Source organism: Salvia hispanica, chromosome 5 (genome assembly GCF_023119035.1).
Source record: "Salvia hispanica cultivar TCC Black 2014 chromosome 5, UniMelb_Shisp_WGS_1.0, whole genome shotgun sequence".
NCBI lineage: Eukaryota > Viridiplantae > Streptophyta > Magnoliopsida > Lamiales > Lamiaceae > Salvia > Salvia hispanica.
Genome location: NC_062969.1, coordinates 36,820,475 through 36,844,995, shown reverse-complemented (window position 1 = coordinate 36,844,995; position 24,521 = coordinate 36,820,475). Strand labels below are relative to the sequence as shown.

At 38.9% G+C, this 24,521-nt stretch overlaps 3 protein-coding genes across 7 annotated transcripts; 1 reads left to right on the top strand and 2 right to left on the bottom strand.

The window, feature by feature from the left end:
* Window positions 1–1,028: 1,028 nt before the first annotated feature.
* On the bottom strand, window positions 1,029–4,135 carry LOC125189956 (putative late blight resistance protein homolog R1A-10). The gene is made up of 2 exons (XM_048087169.1): window positions 4,130–4,135; window positions 1,029–3,587 (listed from the first exon to the last, which is right to left on the bottom strand). Exons 1-2 carry the CDS (start codon window positions 4,133–4,135, stop codon window positions 1,029–1,031), a joined length of 2,565 nt encoding a protein of 854 aa, XP_047943126.1.
* Window positions 4,136–10,951: 6,816 nt separating this feature from the next.
* Window positions 10,952–18,057, top strand: LOC125188946. 4 transcript variants are annotated; one of them, XM_048086061.1, is made up of 10 exons: window positions 10,952–11,096; window positions 11,762–14,648; window positions 14,737–14,808; window positions 15,120–15,272; window positions 15,539–15,702; window positions 15,885–16,032; window positions 16,223–16,345; window positions 16,730–16,817; window positions 17,467–17,655; window positions 17,834–18,057. In XM_048086061.1, the coding sequence occupies exons 2-9, from the start codon at window positions 11,850–11,852 to the stop codon at window positions 17,646–17,648; spliced, it is 3,729 nt and encodes a 1,242-aa protein (XP_047942018.1). In that variant the 5' UTR covers window positions 10,952–11,096; window positions 11,762–11,849; the 3' UTR covers window positions 17,649–17,655; window positions 17,834–18,057. The 4 variants fall into 4 exon arrangements, with proteins under 4 accessions (XP_047942018.1, XP_047942019.1, XP_047942021.1 ...); XM_048086062.1 differs by having other exon boundaries at window positions 17,830–18,057; XM_048086064.1 differs by having other exon boundaries at window positions 17,825–18,057.
* Window positions 18,058–19,070: 1,013 nt separating this feature from the next.
* On the bottom strand, window positions 19,071–22,318 carry LOC125189229 (probable glycosyltransferase At3g07620). 2 transcript variants are annotated; one of them, XM_048086520.1, is made up of 6 exons: window positions 22,189–22,308; window positions 22,026–22,107; window positions 20,559–21,323; window positions 20,350–20,480; window positions 19,931–20,279; window positions 19,071–19,828 (listed from the first exon to the last, which is right to left on the bottom strand). In XM_048086520.1, the coding sequence occupies exons 3-6, from the start codon at window positions 21,264–21,266 to the stop codon at window positions 19,169–19,171; spliced, it is 1,848 nt and encodes a 615-aa protein (XP_047942477.1). In that variant the 5' UTR covers window positions 21,267–21,323; window positions 22,026–22,107; window positions 22,189–22,308; the 3' UTR covers window positions 19,071–19,168. The 2 variants fall into 2 exon arrangements, with proteins under 2 accessions (XP_047942477.1, XP_047942476.1); XM_048086519.1 differs by having other exon boundaries at window positions 22,026–22,318.
* Between the last annotated feature and the right edge of the window lie 2,203 nt (window positions 22,319–24,521).

The window sequence follows — 24,521 nt, the reverse complement described above, 5'->3', positions numbered from 1 at the left end:
CATTATAGCTAAGATAGTTGGGACCTATGTTTTATTGGCTGTACTAGTAATCATGAAGGTGTGAACACAAAATCACTATCTTTATTCACACACATTTTAGTTCTAAGTCAAAGTTCGAAGTCGTTGGATGCAGACTTTTTATGCATCTTAAAATAAATACTATTCCCTCCATCCCACTGTCCTAGAATCTTATTTCTTTTTTCAGTTGTTGGATTTTTTTATTTTTATTTTTTGCAAAAAACTACTTTGAGTTTCTCCTACTTAATGCTTCATTTATATTCTTTATTCTCTTTCCAGCTAATTAACGGCGTATATAAAATTTTCTCAAACTACAGTTGGATCTGGTTTGACATATTTTCGATGTTTATTCGCTTGATCACTATCTTCGATGATGATGGTAATTCACAAGTGCTATTTAACTTTTAAATGTGCATTCAGTATGATTAGTTCTTGATTTATAGGTTATAGGAGTGGTAAATATTTATTGATCCATTTTAAATGGAGTATAAATATTTGTTATAGTAATAAGTAGTACTCCCTCCGTCCCAGATAATTCGACCCGGTATTTCATTTCGGGCCGTCCCACATAATTTGTCCCACTTCACTTCTACCATTTTTGGTAGTGGATCTTATATTCCACAAACTCATTCCTACTCACATTTTATTATAAAACTAATATTTTAAAAGTATGACTCACATCCCACCAACTTTTTCAACTCACTTTCCATTAGATTTCTTAAAACTTGTGCAGGGTCAAAGTGTCCCAAATTATCTGGGACGGAGGGAGTACTATTGTATTGGATCAAATCTGGTATATTTTCTTTAAGTTGGCAGAACTTAGCAGCAATAGAAGATTTAATTTTCTTATTATGTATTAAGAAATTTGAGCAGAAAATTGTATTAGGAAGATAAAGCCCTTATTTATTTGAGTAGAATGAAATGAAAGACAGAAAGAGCTTTACAGTAATGAAGCAACAAAATGCTCAAACTTTTTACAAGAGGTTACAAAAAAATCTCACGTTCTATTTTCATAAGCAATTTCCATCATCTTCTCCTGTGTAAATGGGAGGAGGATATTTTATGAACTGATACACATGAACTTCAAAGTTGACACTTGCAAAGCACCTCAGTGATTCATCAGTAGTCGAAACACGAACATGAAGGTCTGTCTCTCCATATAATTCCTCTTGTTCCTCTACTATGAGTTTAGTTGACATCACTGCTGATTCACTGCAACTGTCCAATGAAATAGACTTCAGAGTTGCTATCTCTCCAATTTCTGCTGGGATCTCCTTCAATTGACGAAAACCATGAAGAACAAGGTTTTGGAGGAGTGGAAAGTGAGAGCTGTGTGACACAATCCAATCTTCTAGACCTTTACAATGCTCCAACCGTAGAAACTTGAGACTTGTGAATTGACCTTCAATTGTTTCCCACTTACCTGTTTTGAAGAAACCATGGCGTAATACAAATTTCTTAAGAAGGGGCAATGAACCGATTTTTGGCATTATGTCTTCCAACTCCAGAGGAAAAGAGGCATCAATAGACAATTTCTTGAGAGAGTGAGGGAGCCTTATCCCTTGCAAATACTCATGACTTCCAAATCCATCGCAGAAGAAACTTTCCAATTTGCTAAAACAGTGAAGATAGCTGACACAATTTTCTCCCTCTATTTGCTTCACCTCATTGTATTTTAGATGCAATTTCTTCACATTGGGAATTCTTTTGACCACCTCCTCATTCAAAACCCAATTCTTCACTCCTTTGAGGGTATGCAGATTCTCCATAACAACAATGTCATTGTCACCACTAGGAGGATCCGGGAGATTCAAGTTCCTTGAGGCAAACTCGAGATGCTGAAGTTGATGCAGTTTCCAAATTCCAATTGGTACAACAATATCTCTACAACAAATGATCAATGTGTGCAAATTCCAAAGCAAATCAACTGAAGTAGGGAATTTTGACTCGACATGAACGCTTACAGCAAGGTATCGTGAATTCACCAATTCAAACACATTATCTAGGAAATAAGAACCATTCAAAAAGAATGAGTACATCAAAGAACGATAATCACTATCATCATATGCTTTGAAAGTTCTCAACAATCTAAGATTGTGAGGCAGTCGAACTTCACTCTGGCTGTTTTCATCATAATCACATATTATAGAACGAGCATGTGATAAAGATCCCAAGACTTTATTTATTAACAACACTTCTGTTTTCAGAACAACCCGGCGTTCACAAGTTATGTGTAGAGGATCGTCTCTTATGACATGATAAAATCTTTCCTTTTCAACTTCTTTCAAACACAAATCTCTCAACAAATCATGAATTTTACAATACTTAATATTTCCAGTAAACCCCAACCTATCAATTAAAATGAGATTTCTATCAACCAACTCCTTAAAATACTCTTGTGCAATTATTTCCAAACTTTTCCCATTCCTTGGTTTTAGAAACCCTTCACAAACCCATAACATCTTGAGCATTGACACACGTATCCTACGATCTTCTTCAAAAAAACCCATATACAAAAAACACGGCTTCAAATAGTTTGGCAGATAGATATAGCTCATCCTTAAGATTTTCAAGCAAAATTCATCATTCTTGTTGATAACAATTGAATTTAAATTTTGCTCTACATGCTTCCAATATTCTATCGCGCGCTTAGATTTTGCCAAAAGACCTCCTATTGTAACAATTGATAAAGGAAGCCCCTTACATTGTACTACAATATTCTTTCCAATATTCTCCAACTCAGGAGGACAACTTTCTTTCTCAAACACAATCTTACAAAACAATCTCCAACTACTTCCCTTATCAAGAAATTGCATATTAACCCTATAAGACTCATTCAACGAAGAACTCAAGTTTGACAATCTAGTGGTTACGATTATCCGACTACCATTTTCGTTATTAGGAAAGAAAAATTTTATCTTCTCCCACACCTCTACACTCCACATATCATCCATTATTACGAGATACCTCCTACCAAATAAAAACTTGTATAATTTTTTTCCCAATTCTTCCTCACTCATATCACTACTTGAATCACCACTTGCTTGGAAAAGAACTTCTCTAAGTGTTTCTCTAACATTAAAAGTTTGAGAAATTGTAGTCCAAGCACGAATTTTAAAATGCTCCTTAACAAGAGCATTCTCAAATAAACTTCGGGCAAGAGTGGTCTTACCAATTCCACCCATCCCCGTGATAGGGATGATTTCGCAGCTGCGTTGATATCCAGTGAGCTTATCCAAAGCTTCACGAAACACTTCCTCAAAGCCCACCATCACGTTTTCCTTCACAGAGGATGAAGACGTTAACGCAGCAACGGGCTTTTGCTGCAGGTGAGCTTCCACTGCAATCTTCTCCACCTCATTCTTGATCAAATTCATTTCTTCTATCACTGTCTGCAGATCTTGATAGAAGTCATGACCCTCAACGATTGGGGATCGTTTGTCGATTTGAAGCACAATTTGTGATTCGATAACATCCTCGGCTGCATAAACTGCATCAGCAATACGACGCTCCAATGGATCAGCTTCATGGCTACCGGCAACAGGGGATATATAAGCATCAAGAAACTCCTGCAAGATGGTAACATTTTGAGTGAGAATTCAACTTGTTTTTTGTCAATACGAATTGGAGGGGAAGGATGTTTGCGAAGGGTATCTATAATATGTGTTGGAAGTGATGGGAGCAATTGAACAACTTACTAAGTTGAGGGACTGGTTTGCAATTAAGGAAGAGAAAGAGGGGTTTAAGGTGTTGAAGAAGAATCAGCTCACTTGATCAAATTGGGGCTGAAACCGTAAGCCATGGAGAGTATATATACATCTCTGATTCAATTCCTTAAGGTTGTTAATCAGTTAGAGTCGATTTTACGCTTTCTTTGTGAGATTATCATATTCTTCAAGATCATCCAAGAGAATAGAGAGTTCTTGAGAGATTGTGATAGTTTGAGTGTGAATTGATTGTAATCTTCCTCTGTAAATTCCATCTTGAGAGTCAGTGGATAAAGAGGGCTCATCTTCTCCGTGGATGTAGGCTTTTTGCAGCCGAACCACGTAATCCTTTGTGCGTTGTGTTTTCTGCTCTTAGTTTTCGTTCACCCGATTTGAATTTGAACCTGCATCGCAATTACAAATTGGCGTCGTCTGTGGGAAGTTGATTGCGATGTCGACCGCGAAATTCGAGATGGAGAAGTTCACCGGAAGCAACGATTTCGGGCTGTGGAAATTGAAGATGAAGGCAGTTATGATGCAGCAAGGGCTGTGGGGGATCTTGAAAAGGGGAAACGATGCCGAGGCCGAGGCCGAGGAGACGGATGAAAGGGCAATCGTGAAGAAACAAGAGCTCCAAGATAAAGCCTACAGCACTCTGATCTTGAGCTTAAGTGACAGAGTGTTGAGGGAAGTCTCCAAGGAGGAGACGGCAGCTGATGTTTGGGCAAAACTTGAGTCGTTGTACATGACCAAGTCACTGGCGAATCGCCTCCATTTGAAGCAGAAACTTTTTACTTTCAAGATCTTGGAGAGTAAGAGTGTTCTTGAGCAATTGGAGGAGTTTGGGAAGTGTGTGGATGATCTAGAGATGATAGATGAGAAGATCAAGGATGAAGACAAGGCTCTAATGCTATTGAATTCACTCCCCAATTGCTATGAGCAGTTTAAAGATGCGATTCTCTTGGGCAGGGATTCAAAGATAACATATGAGGAGGTGTATTCTGCCTTGAAACTCAAGGAGGTCCAGAAATCTAGCTCTAAATCTGTTGATGTTGCAGCAGAAAGTCTGAATATCAAGCATGATACCAAGAAGTCTGGGAAGAAAAAGTCTCAGAAGAAATCTTGGAAGGATAAGGGAGCTGATGGAAAGGAGACTAGATCGTGTCACCATTGCAAGAAGCCTGGGCATCTCAAGAAGGACTGCTATGCACTTAAAAGGAAACTAGCAGAGGAAAAGAAGGCCCCAGACACTGCAGATGTTGCTGAACAGATTGAGATGGCACAAGTCATGAATGTCACTGATAGGAGAATGTCAAATTCATGGGTGATGGACTCTGGATGTAGTTTTCACATGACTTCACACAGAGATTGGATCATGGATATTGAAGATTCTGATGGTACTGTTCTACTAGGCAATGATCATGTCTGCAGGGTAAAAGGAAAAGGAAAGGTGAAGTTCATCATGGAAGATGGAACATTCAAGATCCTCACTGATGTGAGGTACATACCAGAAATCAAGAGGAACCTGATCTCCTTGGGTCTTCTTGAGAATAAGGGGTTTGAATTTGCTTCAAGAGGTGGAGTGATGCAGGTTAGAAAGGATGGAAAGATCATGATGGAAGCTCACAGATACAACAACCTCTATTACCTGCAGGCCAAAGCCATCTGCAATGAAGTAAATTTTACAGAGAAAATAGATCTTAAAATCTGGCATAAGAGATTAGGTCATGTGGGCTTCACTGGACTGAAAGAATTGGTCAAGTCTGGGGTTATAGATGCAAGCTCAGAAGATTGTGAGGAAGAAATTGCTAAGTGTGAGCAGTGTATATTGGGAAAAAGCAAGAAGCTCAGTTATCAAAAGGGGAAGCACACCTCAGAGTCTCCACTAGACTATGCACACAGTGATATATGGGGACCTGCTCAGACCCAGAGTATTGGAGGAGGCAGGTATTTTCTCACCATTATAGATGATTTTTCTAGAAAAATATGGTTGTATGTGATGAAGGAAAAATCTGATGCTTTTACAAAGTTTAAGGAATGGTGCCAGGAGGTAGAGACTGAGAAGAGGGTTTCACTTAGGTGCCTTAGAACTGATAACGGGTTGGAATTTTTATCTACACATTTTGATGAGTTTTGTAAGTCAAAGGGGATTAAGAGGCATAGGACCGTGCCAAATAATCCCCAGCAGAATGGTGTGGCTGAAAGGGCAAATAGAACCATCCTTGAGAGGGTGAGATGTATGCTTCTCCAGTCAGGCTTGCCAAAGTATTTCTGGGGAGAGGCAGCAGCTACAGCTGCTGTGTTGATTAATAAATGCCCATCATCAGCCATTGGTTTCAGTACACCGGATAACAAATGGTATGGCTCTGTTGGTGATTACAGCAAGCTCAGGATTTTTGGCTCAAGAGCTTTTGCTCATAATAGGCAGGGAAAGTTGGAGGCAAGGGCAATCAGATGTGTTATGTTGGGTTACCAAAAGGGAGTGAAAGGCTACAGGTTATGGTGCACTGAACCAGGAAAGGGGAAGGTAGTGATCAGCAGGGATGTGATATTCAAGGAGGATGAAATGCCATTTCTGAACAAAAGGTCTGATGTTGCTCATGTTGAGGTGGAGTTGCCTGATGTTGGAGGTGCTGAGAGTGAGTCACCTGGTAGTGAAAGTCAGAGACCAGATTTCAGTAAGGGGAATGAAGCAGAATCTTCAAGAGTTCCAACTCCAATAGCTCCAACTCAGAGAGAGGGCAGACCAAGAAGACAGAATAAGCTTCCTGCTAGGTTTGCAGACTATGACATGGTATATTATGCATTGTCTGTTGCAGAAAGCATTGACTATCACGAGCCATCTACCTTCAAAGATGCAATGAGTACTCCAGAGAAAGATAGATGGATGAAAGCGATGCAAGAGGAGATAGATTCCTTGTACAAGAACAAAACCTGGGTTCTGGTTCTCAGACCAAAGAATCAGAAAACTATTGGATCAAAGTGGGTATTCAAGAAGAAGATAGAGGCCTTCCAGAATGACAATGTGAGGTTTAAGGCTCGTTTAGTAGCAAAGGGATACACACAGAAGGAGGGGATAGATTATAATGAGGTTTTCTCTCCGGTTGTAAAACACAGCTCCATTAGAATCCTACTTGCCATTGTGGTGCAGAGAAACTGGGAATTGCATCAATTGGATGTCAAAACAGCGTTCCTACACGGTGATCTCATTGAAACCATATACATGGAGCAGCCTGAGGGTTTCATCAAGAGAGGAGATGAGGGAAAGGTCTGTCAGCTGAAAAAGAGTTTGTATGGCCTTAAACAAAGCTCTAGGCAGTGGTATCTCAAATTTGATGAATATATGCAGAGTATAGGATTTGTAAAATCCAAGTATGATGATTGTGTCTATATCAGGAAGAAAGCAGATGAGGTCTCGTCATATTTACTTCTCTATGTTGATGATATGCTTATAGCAGCACCAAACATTGCAGAGGTTCAAAGAGTGAAGAAACAGTTGCAAGAAAAGTTTGAGATGAAAGACCTTGGCAATGCCAAGAGGATCCTTGGCATGGATATTATCAGAGAAAGAAGTAAAGGAGAGTTGAGGTTAACTCAAGGAGACTACTTGAACAAGGTTCTCAAAAGGTTCCAGATGGCTGACTCAAAATCAGTAACACTGCCATTAGCACAACATTTTAAGCTGAGCAAGGAGCAATGCCCCACTACTGATGATGAGAGAAGGGAAATGGATAAGATACCATATGCTAGCATCATTGGGAGTATCATGTACACTATGGTTTGCACAAGACCAGATCTCAGCCATGCTATAAGTGTGGTGAGCAGATTTATGGCTAATCCAGGTATTGAACATTGGCAGGCATTGAAGTGGATTTTGAGGTACTTGAAGGGGACTACAGAATATGGGATATTGTTCAAGAGAAATCAGGGTGGAGGTGGAGAACAATTGATAGGATTCTCTGACTCAGATTATGCAGTGAGCTATGACACAAGAAAGTCACAGTCAGGATATGTGTTTACTATGAATGGAGCTGCAGTAAGTTGGAAATCTTGCTTGCAATCTGTGGTAGCTCTTTCTACTACAGAGGCAGAGTATATAGCACTTGCTGAAGCAGTAAAAGAATCATTTTGGCTTAAAGGGATTCTGGGGGATTTTGGAATTAATCAAGAATCAGTGGAGATCAAATGTGACAGTGCTAGTGCGATTTGCTTGACTAAGCACCAAACCTTCCATGAAAGGAGTAAACATGTGGATGTAAGACTTCATTTTATCAGAGATGAAGTTAACAAAGGATCTGTGAGAATAACTAAGGTATCTACAGATGATAATGCATCAGATATGCTCACTAAAGTCATTCCTAGCACCAAGTTGAAGTATTGCTTGGAGCTGATTGGCTTGAAGCAGAAATAAGAGAATGGAGAAGGAAGAGAAGATGGTCCAAGATTTGTTCACTTGTCCCAAGGTGGAGATTTGTTGGAAGTGATGGGAGCAATTGAACAACTTACTAAGTTGAGGGACTGGTTTGCAATTAAGGAAGAGAAAGAGGGGTTTAAGGTGTTGAAGAAGAATCAGCTCACTTGATCAAATTGGGGCTGAAACCGTAAGCCATGGAGAGTATATATACATCTCTAATTCAATTCCTTAAAGGAGTTAATCAGTTAGAGTCGATTTTACGCTTTCTTTGTGAGATTATCATATTCTTCAAGATCATCCGAGAGAATAGAGAGTTCTTGAGAGATTGTGATAGTTTGAGTGTGAATTGATTGTAATCTTCCTCTGTAAATTCCATCTTGAGAGTCAGTGAATAAAGAGGGCTCATCTTCTCCGTGGATGTAGGCTTTTTACAGCCGAACCACGTAATCCTTTGTGCGTTGTGTTTTCTGCTCTTAGTTTTCGTTCACCCGTTTTGATTTTGAATCTGCATCGTAATTACAGGAAATGAAGACAAAAAATGGAGCAACGACGAATCATAAAGCTATAGCCGGAACATAACCTCAAAAAAAACAATACATGTACTTGTACATTTAGTTCACATACATTACTCGTACATTATTTCAAAGCCATCAAGCGGGGCCATAATTCATTAACAAGCCAAACTCCAATTTCAAGCGCCATAAAAACCTAAAACCGCTTCTACCCCCTTGTATAAAATTCATCTTCCCAAAAAAACTCTGTTCTTTACTTGGTTGCTGCCACCATGACCCTATGCTCAATCATGTCAACTGCCCGATTACTACAACAGTAAAATAAGGTAAATATGTAGTTCGATATGATTGTGTCTCACTTTTTATATTGGAAAAACTAATTTTTTTAAAGAAAAATCAGATAACACTTTAATTTGTTTTCTTTTCAAATATGAGGGGTTGCTAGGGATTGGATCCCTGTTGTGCTATACAATCAATTATTTCATTTTTAAATTATAATTTTTAAATTATTAATATTTTTTATTATAAATTAATTGGTTGTGTGGAACAACATTCCATATGGCATATGCTATCAACCACATCCAAACCCAACTTCACATTTTATGTGTGTACTTTTTATTTCAAGTTGTAGTTTCAATGACAATCTACAGTGGAAACATATCTAAGCGAATCAAACTGAATTCTTTAATCTAAGTTATCAGAATTTGCTTTTTAAAACTGTGGATGGGAATAATAAACCTGGCTTTCACAGACCCAAACTTCTTCTCCTTTTAAAATGAGAGTAATTGCACCCGCTAATTCAAATTGTGTCATGGCTAAACCATTAATTTAATTTTTGTATAAACTTTGATTCAATTTAGTTGGTTAATCATTTACTTGAGTATTAAACACCACGTACACACTTTTTTGCGTTCCAAAGTCTTCAGTCATCATTAATGATCCCGAATACGAATTGATAGGCCTGAACTAACCTCCCCCTAATCTTTAACTAGTGTAATACATAAACCAAAACATGCGTTATTTTAAGAGTAAAGACTAAAATTGGTCCTAGACATATATGACCATTTTACGTTTTTGGTCCTAAACATTATCTTTTGGATTTTTTGGTCCTATACATATGAAAATTTGATCATTTTGGTCTTCCATCAACATTTCCATTAGAAACTAACGGTCAAAAGGGTTTAAACTCGATTTTGACCAAAATTAACATTTTAATTATGATTTTCTCCTTAATTAATTCACTAACTATTATTATAAATATTTTTTTTAAAATTAGAAAATTAGAATTAAATATTATCTCCTTCCCCGATTTCTCGTCGACGGCTTCTCCAGCCGGCGCCCAGAGTCGGCGGCGTCCGGCATCTCTCACCTCACTCCAGAATCGACGCTCACTTCTCTCCAATTCGAGAATATCTAGTCTCACATAGTCTCAGCGACCCGATTGAAGAAATGAGCGGCGAGAAATCGATGGGGGCAGTAGGGGCGCTGGTGCCTATGTGAGACTAGATATTCTCGAATTGGAGAGAAGAGAGCGTCGATTCTGGAGTGAGGTGAGAGATGCCGGACGCCGCCGACTCTAGGCGCCGACTGGAGAAGTCGTCGGTGAGAAATTGGGGAAGGAGATAATATTTAATTCTAATTTTCTAATTTTAAAAGAATATTTATTATAATAGTTAGTGAATTAATTAAGGAGAAAATCAGAATTAAAATGTTAATTTTGGTCAAAATCGAGTTTAAACCCTTTTGACCGTTAGTTTCTAATGGAAATGTTGATGGAAGACCAAAATGATCAAATTTTCATATGTATAGGACCAAAAAATCCAAAAGATAATGTTTAGGACCAAAAACGTAAAATGGTCATATGTTCAGGACCAATTTTGATACGGAGATTAAAATGGGATACGGAGCACTGGCGAATACAAATAAGAACAAGGGGGTACAAGTATACCCCCAAAAGTTCTCGATAGCCTAGTGGTATTACACTCCTCTTTCATAGCGTCAGCCAGGGTTCGATCCCCATCTGGTGCATTTTTCGGCTACGGAGTATTAAATGAAAAGATAATGAGGTAGGAAATAGAGAGATAAAAGTAAGTATTATTTCGACTTATAAAGGGATATCAGTATTATTCCGTAGGCGACAAAAATGGAGAAAAAATTGAATACTACATCGAAATGTGGATTGTGGATTGTGGATTGATGGGCAAAGGCATGGCGCGGCAATTGTCCAATTATTTTAAGTAGAGTCAACCAAATAAACGTGCTTTTGAAACTTTCATTAATTCAATCGCATTATTTTACTCTATTAAAATAGAGTAGAGTATGAGATAAATTCTACTCCGATCTCACTACCTCATTTCTGCACTTTGGTTCATCGCTTGCCTGTGCAAATGGAGTAGCAACAATGGCGGATTTTGTCAACAGCTCTACTTCGCATACTGCATTGGGGTACACAACTTACTCATTTAGTTGTTCATTCTACCGATTCTGCTCTCCTTTTACACACTCTATTTCATTGGTTTGTGTCGCCAGTTTTTTCTAATGTTAGGGTTCTTACTGCGAAGCAATTATTGATTTATAATGCGTGGGAGTGTGTTCTATATAACACGGACAGTAATTTCTCGCTCCAGGACTAGAATTTAGTGATATTTTAGTTGAACTTTGCATGGGGTAGGGTTGATGGAATTTGAAATGGTTGGTGGTATTCCTCACTTGAAAGATTTTAGGAGATTGCTAGCTGCTCACCCTCCGTCGTTTCTTTTTTACTTTTATTTATAATTTACCAGCTGCTTATTTCCTAAGATATGCCATTTGATATAATATAAATCTGCTGTACATATGATCAAATTTTACTGATGCTTTAACTTTCTGTTCAGTTCCGTGAAAGGGTGAGCAATAAGCAATATCCGAATGGTTTGTTAATCCCATCATCTCGACTTAGCTGGGAAGAAGTGTGATATCTAGTTTCTTTTGAAGCAAAATCTTATATTTCGTAATTTGTAGTTGTGCAGCTAAAAAACCCCTTCCACGTGTTGAGCTATAATGTTTTTTTAAGTCTAGAAAATATGAAGCGTGATTCAACATTAATATGCGATGTTTCTTTCTGTTGCCAGTTTGTTTGGTGGTTCAAGGTTCTCGTTGATGATGGTGGTGCTCTTACATCATGTGTTGAGTAAGAGAATTTCCTAGGATATTGGGCTTATGTATCTTCTGCGTGCCCCCCAACTTGCATTCAAACGAATTATTTCCATAGCTGTGAGGATTGCTGTGCTTCTGTGTGCCTATCACAAGTTATTCACAGAGCCGTGGTGTCACCTGGTGTCACCATTGGGTTTATATTTAAAAGAGGAGAAATACAGCAATTTTAATATGGAGCCATTGAAAAATCATAATATCATGCATTATCCACCAGAACATGGAAATGAAGATCATGGCCCTGTATCACTAGTTCACGGGACAGGTGCTTCAGGTCATGAAAATCCCAGTTTGCAATACCCAGAGAACCAATTTTCAGAACCTAAACCTGTACGTAACTTCTCTATACAGACCGGTGAGGAGTTCTCTCTCGAATTTATGCGTGACCGGGTGAATCCTAAGATTCCATTTATTCCAAATGTATATGGGGATCCCAGTTATGTGCCTGGTTACTTGGACCTGAAAGGCATTAGTCATACTGGATCCGGAAGTGGCTCTGATATACCCATGGTTTCTTCAATGGTAAAAACTTCTTCAGAAATTGAGCAGAGGAATGTGTCTTTATATGGAAACAGAGGCAACCATGGCTCTGTGCAAGCAAGACATGTCTATTCAGATTACAACAATCAGGGCATGCTTTATGTCTCGTCCGAGGCTTCTGATAGTTCATCACAGAAGCTTAAAGTTCTCTGCAGTTTTGGTGGTAAAATACTGCCTCGCCCCAGTGATGGAAAGCTCAGATATGTTGGTGGTGAAACACGCATTATCCGGATCAGCAAGGATATTACATGGCGGAACTTATGGTTGAAAACAACTGCAATTTATGATGAGACACACACCATAAAGTATCAGCTCCCTGGGGAGGATCTTGATGCTTTAGTCTCTGTATCTAGTGATGAGGATCTGCTGAACATGATGGAAGAGTGCAATTTACTCGGTGGAAGAGAAGAATCAAGAAAGCTTCGGATGTTTCTATTCTCTCTTGAAGATTTGGAAGATGCTCATTTCAGTCTAGCCAACGCTGATGGTGATTCTGAGTTTAAATATGTAGTTGCTGTCAATAGCATGGACATTGTGTCTAGGAAAACCTCTACCTTTCGTGGGTTAGCAAGCTCATCTGGAAACAATTTAAATAAATTGGACACTCTTAATGTCGAAAGGGAAAAAAGTAAGGATTCTAGTGATGTTCAGATAAATACCTCAGATATGGCTGGCTTTGTTGTCCCATCAACAGTTGGTGAATCTTCTAAATCCATTCTACCAAATTCCTCCAATGTTTCAGAAATTGCACACTTAGGTCATGGTCAGATCGTGCGCCATCATGAAGACAAGCATCAACCTCCCCAGTTTGACTATAATCTGTATCCGCCTTATCATGCCCCTTCAGGAAGTGCTGTGACTCAATCTTCTTATGGGGCTGTTTCTCAACATAAAGGCCTTGAAGGGAGGCCCCCAGGTTCCTCAGACACACAAGGCACACAGATACAAGAAAAGGAGGCAAAACTGAGAGTTGATGGTTCAGTTCAACCGGAAAGTAGGAGTAATGGTGGCAGAGAAGTTAATTTTCCAGATGAGGACTCAACAGTTGTGATCCCTAAACTGAACAAAGACTTATCTTCAAAAATGATTGAAGGGAGAACCCCAGAACCCGTTTCTGCCTCTAAACCTTTTGATGTTAAAACATCCCAACTATCTAAATCCAGTGGAAATGAGCATAATGCATCTGGTAATGATCCAGCTCCTGAATCTGTTAATTCAGAATCTGATCCTACTGCTCTGGGCCAATCTGAGTCTTCTATTCCTCCTCAAAGGGTCTATTATTCTGAACGAATTCCTCGAGAGCAGGGTGGCCCACTTAACAGAATATCAAAATCTGATGATTCTCGGGGTTCCCAATTTCTTATTAATCACTCTCATACTGATAGTGCCCAGCAGGATTTGGTTTCGGGATTTTCTGAAAAATTGCAAAATGGAAATGTAGATATTCCTGCCGAGCAATCTATTTCTACTTATCCTGCCGAGCCTGAAACCTTTGATAGCGAGCATCATAGAACTCAAATGGTAGAGGCACTTGATGTTAAAGACTCCTTGCATGTAAATCAAGACCCGACAGAGGTGGAAGTTGGTTTGAAGCTTCCCGCTGAGAGCCACGAGGGTTCAACAAAACATTCTGAAGATCCTACAGCTCATTGGGTTGATGGGGTCGGATGTCAGGCCATTCCTGATGATGCTCATGAGCATTCTCAACTTCCGAGAACCACAGGAGCTCACACAGAATCCAAGGCTGCTATACCCAGAACTGAGCAAGGAGACATACTTATTGATATCAATGATCGGTTCCCTCGTAATCTTCTTTCCGATATATTTTCAAAAGCTATTCTTTCTGATAACTCATCTGATATTGGTCCTCTACCTAAAGATGGAGCTGGTTTGAGTGTGAATATGGAAAACCATGAACCACAGCACTGGTCCTTCTTCCAGAGGCTGGCAGGGGATGAGTTTTTGAGAAGGGATGTCTCTCTTATTGATCAAGACCATGTTATACATTCCTATGCAAATACAAAGGTTGTAGATGCACCTTTGGCATATGACTTTGTGCCTCTTACGAGAGATGGAATTCCTCCTAGTCACCAAGAATTCCAGGAGAATTATGGCAAACATGATCAGAAAAATTCACCGCTTGGAGACCAACCTCACTCTATGGATCATCATTCTAATTATGATGCACCACAAGCGAAAGTCAATGAGGGCGTTCAGTATAGTGATTTGACGGATAATATGAGAATTCCAGATTCAAACTATGAGGTACCTTTTCTGATGAATATGCAGAATTAATTATTTTATGCTCAATACTGCTCTAATGGAACTTTTTGTAACTTTATTAATATTTCAGGATGGGATTGAACATATTGACTTGCCTCCTCTAGAACCGTCCTTGGAAGATTTTGACATCAACTCATTGCAGGTTAGTCTTAATTATTGCCCCTATAACCATTCTTCAAACCACAGCATGAAATGGTAAGTTAAATTGGTTGCAATCCCATGCTATTGCTATCTTGCAAAACAATTTTGTATTCTATATATTGTTAAAAGTGATGTGCTGTGGTATCTGTTAAAGTATTCAACATTGAATATTTGCTAATTTACAATTTCTTATCTTCGTTTTAATTGGAATAAAGAATAATGAATTTGTTGAATATTAGTGTAACTTTTTGGCTAAGTTGTCTGTAATCACACTAATTATGAATCTGTAACTATGTGATGGATGATTTGCAGATTATACAAGATGCAGATCTAGAAGAACTGAGGGAACTTGGTTCTGGCACATTTGGAACTGTATATCATGGAAAATGGAGGGGTTCAGATGTAGCAATCAAGCGCATAAAGAAAAGCTGCTTCACAGGAAGACAATCAGAGCAAGAGCGACTGGTACATGATTTAAAGTTCCTGTCACAAAAAAATTATTTTTGTCCTTTCAACATATTCTTTAAGGTCTGAAACATTATTTATTAAGATTTTTGTTTTGCATGTTTTGAAATTTGACCTATCGTTAAAATTGATAGTAAGCAAACTGAAGAGATCGGCAGCAATGTTGTTTCTCTTGAACTGTTCTATAATTTCTATTTAAGTTATTTTTATCACAAATGTATATTAGGCCTTGCTGGCATTGTTATTAAATAACTCAACACTTTCAGACCAATGAATTTTGGAGGGAAGCAGATATTCTTTCAAAGCTTCACCACCCGAATGTGGTAGCATTTTATGGTGTTGTACAAGATGGACCAGGGGGTACATTGGCTACTGTAGCAGAATTTATGGTTGATGGATCATTGCGACATGTTTTACTTCGTAAAGATAGGTATTACTTTCAACTGAGCTGTTGCAACTATTCAAGTCAATCAGGAGCCTATTACTCATTCTATGTTTATATTATTATCTTGACTTAAAGCATCGGCATCAAAATATTAATGTGGAAATATGTATTCATTCCACTTTTGCGATAGCTTTCATTCAATCAATGTTTATTAAATACCTTTTCAGACACCTTGATCGCCGGAAACGACTTATAATTGCCATGGATGCAGCTTTTGGGATGGAATATTTGCACTCAAAGAATATAGTGCACTTTGATCTGAAGTGTGACAATTTGCTTGTCAACTTGAAAGATCCTTCAAGACCAATATGCAAGGTCATCTACATGGGAACCTATTCTTCTTTTGCCTAGATTATTGATATCTTTGCTAGTTTTCATCATTCCTCATTAAGAATTATGTTTCCAGAGTTACACTTTTGGAATATTCTCTACCATTCATCGTCATCAGTATTTGATGTCACTGACTCACCAATCAGTATTCTGATATTGTTATGTAATTTATCAGGTGGCTGATTTTGGTCTATCAAAGATAAAGCGGAATACGTTGGTTTCTGGTGGAGTTAGGGGAACTCTGCCTTGGATGGCTCCGGAGCTACTAAATGGTAGCAGCAGTAAAGTATCTGAGAAGGTAACACCTGTAATCTACAGATTTACCTCCACAAATCAGACCTCATAGCATAGCAAATCTAGAAAGTCATTTATGATATTCAGAGACTCCATATGCTTTTATAATATTTTGTCGTTCGGTTCGGGTTTAGAAACATCCCTCTGTTAAGAGGAACTTTTCTGCATAAGCTAGTTCATTGGCATTGAATTACATAAGCTAGTTTCATAGGCTTATAGCCTTATACCTACAAAACCAACACTTTTTAACTATTCTAAAATTCTCTGCAAAGTACAGAGAGCAATTAAGTACTATATGAGTATATTTATAATATTTGATCCATAGCATCTCAAAATTTTATGTGCTATTAGGCCTAATAATTTCTGGATTTTGTTGTTTGCGTGGCAGGTTGATGTCTTTTCATTTGGTATTGTCTTGTGGGAGATACTCACTGGAGAGGAACCTTATGCAAACATGCATTACGGTGCTATCATAGGTTTGTTACGCAAGCTCATATACAGTCTTTTGTGGTTGTGGTATGAAGCAATTCATGGCTGTCATGAAATAACTTAAATCGCTGTGTACATGCATGGGAATTCAGCTTGGTACCTATAAATGTATGGAATATTTATTTTGCGAAATTGAGAATGACTTCTTGGAAAATATCATGAGGAAATTGCAAAATGTGCCTGTGCTGTGTTTTAGGAAAAGAGTAGGATGGATTTTGAAAGCCATCCAAAAACTCTCTTATGGATCACTTACTTGCCAATAACTTTGATTTCCAGTGTCGAGGGCTTAATATTGTCTTGTAACTGCTGCATTTGATTACAAGACTAAATGAGTGATAAAGATCTTGTATTCCATTAACCAGATTTTAGATTTTAGGGTGAGTTAAAATTATATTTTTATCTTCTTCTGGTGTCATCTTGCTATGGCTCTTGACTTGATCTTCCAATATGAAAAGTTTCTGCTTATTTCACCTGTAATTTTCTTGCACAAATTCTCAAGAATTCAGCGGGCTTTATGAAATTTGTCACATAGTAGCTAAATCATGCATCCTCTTTATGGGCTATTAGCCAAAGGCAAAATGCAGTAGAGGTTTTTTAGTATTTTGCATACGTTTAAAACTTGTATTCCATATGCAGGAGGCATTGTGAACAACACACTGAGGCCGACAATTCCAAGCTATTGCGATTCAGAATGGAAACTACTGATGGAACAGTGTTGGGCTCCGAATCCAGTGATGAGGCCATCATTTACTGAGATCGCTAGCCGCTTGCGTGTAATGTCGGCTGCAGCCCAGCCACGGAAGGCGGCAGCTTCATAGGGTTTAGGTATGTTCTTTAATTAGTTGACTCAATTGTACACAATATAGCACGTTGATCAACATATACATATACCGAGTTTATAGAACATTATATATTACTCCTGTACTATGAACAAAGTTCATTTATTTTCCTTGGTGTGGGTTTTCTCATTTGATTTTCAACTGATTACTGAAAGACAAGACAGGGCAATAAATGACAACGAAATAGCTTTACAATCACAACAGCAGGTGTCACGTGGATATTGATGCCGATCACGTGATACCCTCTGGTCTTTCCACACTGGAACTCAAGATTTGCCTCATTAGCGGCATCTGCCTCGCGCTCTTCAGTAGGGCTCCCCAAATCGATATTGGGTATCTGTACCTCTGAAACCCGAAGAATTAGGTAATGTACACCAGATACTCAAAAATTAATTTTAACTATTGGGTATTAGGATGTGTAGATTTTCGGGTATCGAGTATTTTCCTTTTACCTGAAAATTAATTTAAATTTTACAAATTATTAATTTAATTTAAAAACCTTAAGGGAGTTGGGGTTAGGGTACCCCCAACCCAAAACCAAAACACAATTAGATACAACGCTACTCTCGGCTCTCTCTCAAGTTCACTGTATCTGCTTCTCATGTTGCCGATGCCCTCTCCAAGGCCGTCGCCCACCCTGCCTCTCACACTGCTGCCGCCTTGTCCGATGCCCAAGCAAGCAGTGCTCGCCGTATCTACTGCCAACACCCACTGTCATTTTAAAAAAATTCGGGATTGGATACCCAAATCGGATATCCAGGTATCCTATTCAGAAACAAGGTCGGATATTGCGTATGGGATTTTGGGTTTATCGGGTTTGGATACCCAAAAATTTCCGGTCATCCTTCCATCACACCTAGGGGTCTGAGTGATGTCAATGTTAATACGGGTTTAAAGTTCATAGATGAATCTGAATAGCCTGCCAAATTTATAAAATGTGGATTTTATAGGATTAGGATTGTAAATTTGTAACTTCAAAAATAAATCTCAACAAGATTACCATTAGTGGTGAGTACTTTGTTTCTAGTTCAGTTTTTTTGCCCAAGCTGAACTGAAAAATTGAAATTTTGCGAAATTGAATAGAAATGAATTTATCCAAAAAACAAAAAACTGAACATGAAATATTGAAATTTGAACTGCAAAAACTGATCCGAACCGAAAAATTGAAATTTCATAGATACATAAAAAATACGAAAAACAAAAATCCAAACTACAAAAATTGAGCTCATAATAGGAGTCACTTGGTGTGGGCATGAGTTCTAAGTATTGAGATATGATGCCCCAGCGGCCGAAATCTAGCGGATTTGGCATGCCCCAATCAAATAGGTCGCTTATAATGAGACGGAGGAAGTATATAACAGTTAGATTCTTCGACTAAAAAACTGGGGTAATAGAAACTTATTCAAGAAATCAAGAAGGAAGCATGAAATGAAATTTGTAGAACATGCTATGTATATGTACATCTCTTCACCCGGGGCCTCGTGCGTCTAAACCTAGACCTAAGCACCTATGTTCACAACCCTAGTATACCACAATGAGTGTAGTATCATATGAAAAACATCAAACTTTACAGGCTTATCATGCCAAAGAAAATGCTTCTGCACCAACCTCACCCTTTGCTGCATCTCAGCATACCTCTTTTCTGGGATGGATGCAAGGATCTTCTTCAAGTTGGGAATGTCCTTCTCGAGTATAAACACCGCGAAGGACTCCCAGTTGAGCGTCTCGAAGAACGGGGGGATGTAGTTGTCTGATAAGATCACTGGCACGCACTCGTAAAAGATGGCCTCAACAACACGGGGGGTGTAGGGCTCGTATCCCTTGGCGCTGATGCAGTATTTGCTGCTCTTCATGTATTGGATGTAGGTCTGATCCTTCCCCTTCTGCAGCTTGCCGGAGATCTTCATGTCGGGGTCCTTGTTCTCCCAGTGGTCGAGCAAAATGGGGCGGAGATAGCCGTGCATTTTCCCTGCAAAGAAGGCTAGGATGTGGCGTTGGGAGGGTGGTTTCCCTCCGAGGCTCTTGAGAGGGCTCGTGGCATCTCGTACGTACGTTTCAGGTAGGGATATGTCCTTTCCGAACTGGAACCCTCCCTTGGCGTTCGCGTTGCATAGAGCTCTGATGCAGTTGTTCATAATCCGCCCCGTCTCTGCAGGTGCCTGAGCAAAAACAATAGAAGACAATTTTAGGGAGTCATGTACAATAATTGGAGAAACGATTCGACTACATAGCGTAAAGACTATTGAGATCAGAAGATGTACCCAATCATGGCAGGCAACGAGGAAATGGTCAGCCCCGTTGGTTCTGTCCCAGAAACGGTGTGTGGTCGTGATGTTCTTGAGGTAGCTACTCAGGTAACGGACCAAGTTCTTGCGACTGTGGGAGTCAGGCACATAGAGAACCTCCTGCAGCACGTGTGAGCTGAAGGGCAAGTAATAGAGATGGGCTTTGTCGCCGTTCTTGGTGACAAAATGCTTGTTTTCTTGCAGCTGCTTCATGAACCATCCTTCGGAAGCATATATCCCGTTGAGCTCGGGTTCATGGAAAATGGGCCTTTCTCCTTCGCTGTATATGTAAATCTTTAGAGTTTTTTCCATCAATTCGTAGCTCCTGCATACAAGGATCAGATCAGCATTGTCATTGAAGATCAATCACATGCAACTAACTTGCTTTGTTTTACCTTGCAAATGCAGAGAAGTTTCTGTAGATGCTAACATCGACACGAGGGTTCTTCGCCACAGAGTCTGCGCTCTCAATCAGTCTCTTCGCATTCAGCAATTCATCGTCTGCTTTTGAAGGCCACCTAGCTTTCTACAATGGGAAAAACCACTAGTAAGAAGCAGCAATTATCCAATATACGCCATAAATTCCAGTTAAATCCACACAAACCATAGAATGATACAAAACACGGCTCTGGCTCAGAAGATCATTCATCTTAGATATTGGCACGACCACAGTGGGCGCTCCCTTGATCCTTGTCGACTTAGGAGCCCTTCTGATGGCTGAATTGCTGACTTCAGTTGAAAGCTGACTGTGTGTCAAACTAGGCCTCTCTCTTACTGGAGACGAGGCATTGGAGGGTGAATAGAGTGGACTAGAAACCCGGGGAGTTCTGTCTTCATCTTTGATGGACGGAGGAACTGCATCTGCGCCTTGAAGGCTATCTACTGATGAGTTTCTCGCAGAAGTGTCACTCGAAATTGGCAGCTCGTGTTTGTGCTGATTACTACCTGTTTCTGCAGACAAACTCTTGTTGGAGAGGTTCATCTCCAGAAAATCTCCAGACGAGCGCTCAACTACACGCTCATCACCACCAAAAGCTTCACCAGAGCGCTTCCTCGTCTCTGGCTTCTTTTGCTCACCCACCACCTCTGTTACATTCTGAGACGCGCTAGAAGCATCCGGACCACCAGAAACTGTCCGATTAACTGGATCCCCCGTCCCATTAGCCGAGAAACTGTCTGCTGATGCTACTCCGGCTTTGCCAGTTGACAATAGAGATGATATAACATAGCCATATGGGAGTTCAATGTACTGAACCAATAAAACCAGTGAAAAGGCAAAAGCCATAAACCACAGCAGCCTTCGAGTTTCCATCACAACGACGTTGCTGAAACAACCAACAACTGGAGCAGTCGAGTTCTGCTGCTGAATCTGCGAAATTGGGTTTAAGCCATTTGTTTCATTCTAGTTGCATAGTAAACTAAGAAAATAAATGACATTATAAGCTTCTTTGTAGATAGTTCAAGCATATGCTATTTCATAACTAAAGCATTCTACTTTTGAAGATAATTTTATATCCACCGATATACAATTTGAGATTCTGTACTCAAACAACAAAGCTATTGAACTAAAGAAGAGCGAAATAAAGAAAGAATTGCAGTTAAGCTAACCTAGTGGAAAACAAGATTGGATTTTGATGAGTAGGAAGCAGAAATCAAAGCAAACACATGAAATTAATTGTTCAAATGAACAATAAGATCAACAACCAAGACCCCAAAAAAATGAAAAAATGGGCAAACAATTGCAGTTATTAATTTGGTGGTCTAACATAAATTCAGATACCAAACACACAAAATCCATGTTTCCTACTAGGAAACCATCTACCTCTCCTCTAACAAACAGAGTAATTAAAAAAGGAACAACAAATTCAAGAAATTCCCAAATTTTAAAAAAGATAACAGCAAATTCAAGAAATTTCCGAAATAAAAAAAGAATTATTTTACAACAAAAACACTAAGCTTGCAGAAGAAAAGAACAACTTCTTCAAGAAAATTTAAATTGAAAAAGAATTCATATTTAACAGAACACTAAGCTTGCAGAAGAAAAAAAATAAAGAAAGAAAAAGAGGCTTACTCATAAAACAAAGGTTACAGAACATCAAGATTCAAGAATTCGAGCTGAGGTACAAACAATGCTGCAGTTTTAGTGTTGAATTCTGAATGGCCGCCATGGAAAAAGAAAATCATGAACAGAAAAAGTTGGCTAAAAGGGAAGTGAAAATAAGAAATGATTCAACCTTGAACTCAGTGGTTTTCATTCAACAGCATTAATTGCGGAAGAATTAATAAAACAATTCTTTATTAATCTCAGTTCAAAGCTCTACACAAATGCATGTGCAGTAATGGAATTTGAAGAATTAAGAATTTTTGTCTGTTAAAAAAATACTGATATGAAAAATAAAAACTCCCTCTTGCATTTTATTATTGCAGAAAAGAGTGGCGTTTGTGCTTTAGTGGGAATTTCTACCTTACCAGTTTTACCTTTTTTCTCCATCAATTCAAGAATAATACCAGGATTCAATTTTTATTGCTGTTTTAGCCCTAATTAATAACAATGCGTACACATAAGGAATTAAATAAATAACTAAATTTTTATTGGTGTGTAAGCCTGTATTTCCCTGTTTCGAATCTGTTAATTTTACTGATTATTACTACTAGTACATTTCTTGCTAAGGTGTCCCTTTCTAAACAAAATGCCACTAAATCTATAGAAAATCATATACTCCTATAAATAAAAACATTTTTTATTGTGATGTTGCTATCAAATAATGCACCTTTTTTTATATATCTATTTACAAAAAAATAGAATATGAGTCACCATTATCTAATTAGGGTTATTTCTTCACCAGGATAGTATTTATTTCTAAAAACAAAGTATAACCAAAGTAGTCGTGGACCACAGATATCTACTTGTGATATTCTTGACACTCTGTTCACATGATTCCTTCATCTTGACGTTGAACTATCATGTGAAAAAAGTCTAAATTTGCACATAACTCTACGCCAAATATGATGCTTCACAAAGTACAAGATCCAATTTTAATTTTAATATATTACTCTTTGGAGTTTCATTAATAAGTTAGACTCAAAACAAGTCCCAACACTTCTAGCATCCGAAGACTTTTTAGAGAGTTTATAAATGAATTCAGAAGGAGGCCCATTATAACTTTGAAGCATTCTAATAAAAATTTCAATTTTTTTTAGGGAAGAAGTAATAGTATATTCATTCTAAGTATATCATTAAAGTAAAAAAGTTATGTCAATTATTTTCCATAACAATTTTTCACTTTCTATCTCCCATATCCATAATTTTACAAAGAAGATGGTTATAAATAAGTAGAGGTAAGGTCAGAAGGAGGGTTGCTCCCTTCAACTTCAACTTTAGCTTCAACTTCAACATGACTTTCTCTGTCTCGAACTTAGAATTCTCTTGCAAAGAAAATTTACCTACAACAAGCAAGACCAACAACAAAACATAGTCCAAGGAGCCCAGCTAGGAAGACAACAGTTCCCCCTTGTGGAGGGTAGTTCTGACTGTTTAGAAGACGACTTGGTCACTTGGACAAAGGCGACCCACTTGACAAGCCTCCCCATCACCCAAACCTCGATCGAGATTCAATTTTCACCCTACACCCTGTTTCTATAAATTCCTAAACATGATCATGTCAAGAAAACTAGACAGATCTTGCAATGTCCCAAGAGATGGTATAAACCTTCTTTATGTGCAACAAAAACGAAATTAGCTACACAGTAATACATCAACATTTTCATACCATTATCATTATAGCATAAAATCAAAATTGATGCGAGTCACATTCCATTTCTATAAAAATACATCCTTTTTTTCTTGTGTGTGTGTGTGTGTTATAGTAACAAATAAAGAAACTAGTATTACACTATATCATAATCCAAGAAGCATTAGGGCATTCGCAATGGTGCGGACGATGCGACGAACGATGCATCGTCAGTCGCATCGTCCGCCACTGCAGCATCGCGGACGATGGGTTAACCATCGTCCGCGCCCGATAGATCGTCCGCGGACGATGCGCGGAGGATACCCATCGTCCGCCACTGTGGACGAAGCGAACGATGGGCACGCGTTTCGAATTTTTTTTGAATTTTTTCAAATTTATTTTCTTATTTAAACTCTACTATTCACTACCATTTCACACACTCCAATTTCACATCTCTTCAATTTCTCTTCAATTATTCTCTCTCATCGACTCAAAAATGAATCCCGACGACTACGATTTGAGTACATCGGATGGCTGCAGACGGCCTTGACTCGAGCCTTGTTCGATGCCGTTAATGAAGCCAAGGCGGAATGCTTGGCACAAATGCAGCGGGAGCAGGCGGCGGCGGCGGAGGCGCGGGTCCCTCGCCCGATACGACGGCGGACGTTTGTCCCCCGCGAGCACGACGTAGCGCACGAACGTCTGTTCGCAGATGATTTTGCCGAGAATCCAAGGTGGGGCCCGAATGTTTTTCACCGCCGTTTTAGAATGAGCCGAGATTTTTTTCTCCGCATTGTGCACACGTTGGAGGCCCGTGATGAGTACTTCCAGTATCG

What these genes read in the sequence shown, in the direction of transcription:
- LOC125188946 (XM_048086061.1), top strand. Translation starts at nt 11,850, where the DNA reads ATGTATCTTCTGCGTGCCCCCCAACTTGCATTCAAACGAATTATTTCC. An exon ending in TTCCAGATTCAAACTATGAG is followed by an intron (nt 14,649 to 14,736) that starts GTACCTTTTCTG and finishes TTAATATTTCAG; the next exon opens with GATGGGATTGAACATATTGA. An exon ending in CTTCAAGACCAATATGCAAG is followed by an intron (nt 16,033 to 16,222) that starts GTCATCTACATG and finishes GTAATTTATCAG; the next exon opens with GTGGCTGATTTTGGTCTATC.
- LOC125189229 (XM_048086519.1), bottom strand. Translation starts at nt 21,266, where the DNA reads ATGGAAACTCGAAGGCTGCTGTGGTTTATGGCTTTTGCCTTTTCACTG. An exon ending in GTGTTTTGTATCATTCTATG is followed by an intron (nt 20,481 to 20,558) that starts GTTTGTGTGGAT and finishes TTCCCATTGTAG; the next exon opens with AAAGCTAGGTGGCCTTCAAA. An exon ending in AACTTCTCTGCATTTGCAAG is followed by an intron (nt 20,280 to 20,349) that starts GTAAAACAAAGC and finishes CCTTGTATGCAG; the next exon opens with GAGCTACGAATTGATGGAAA.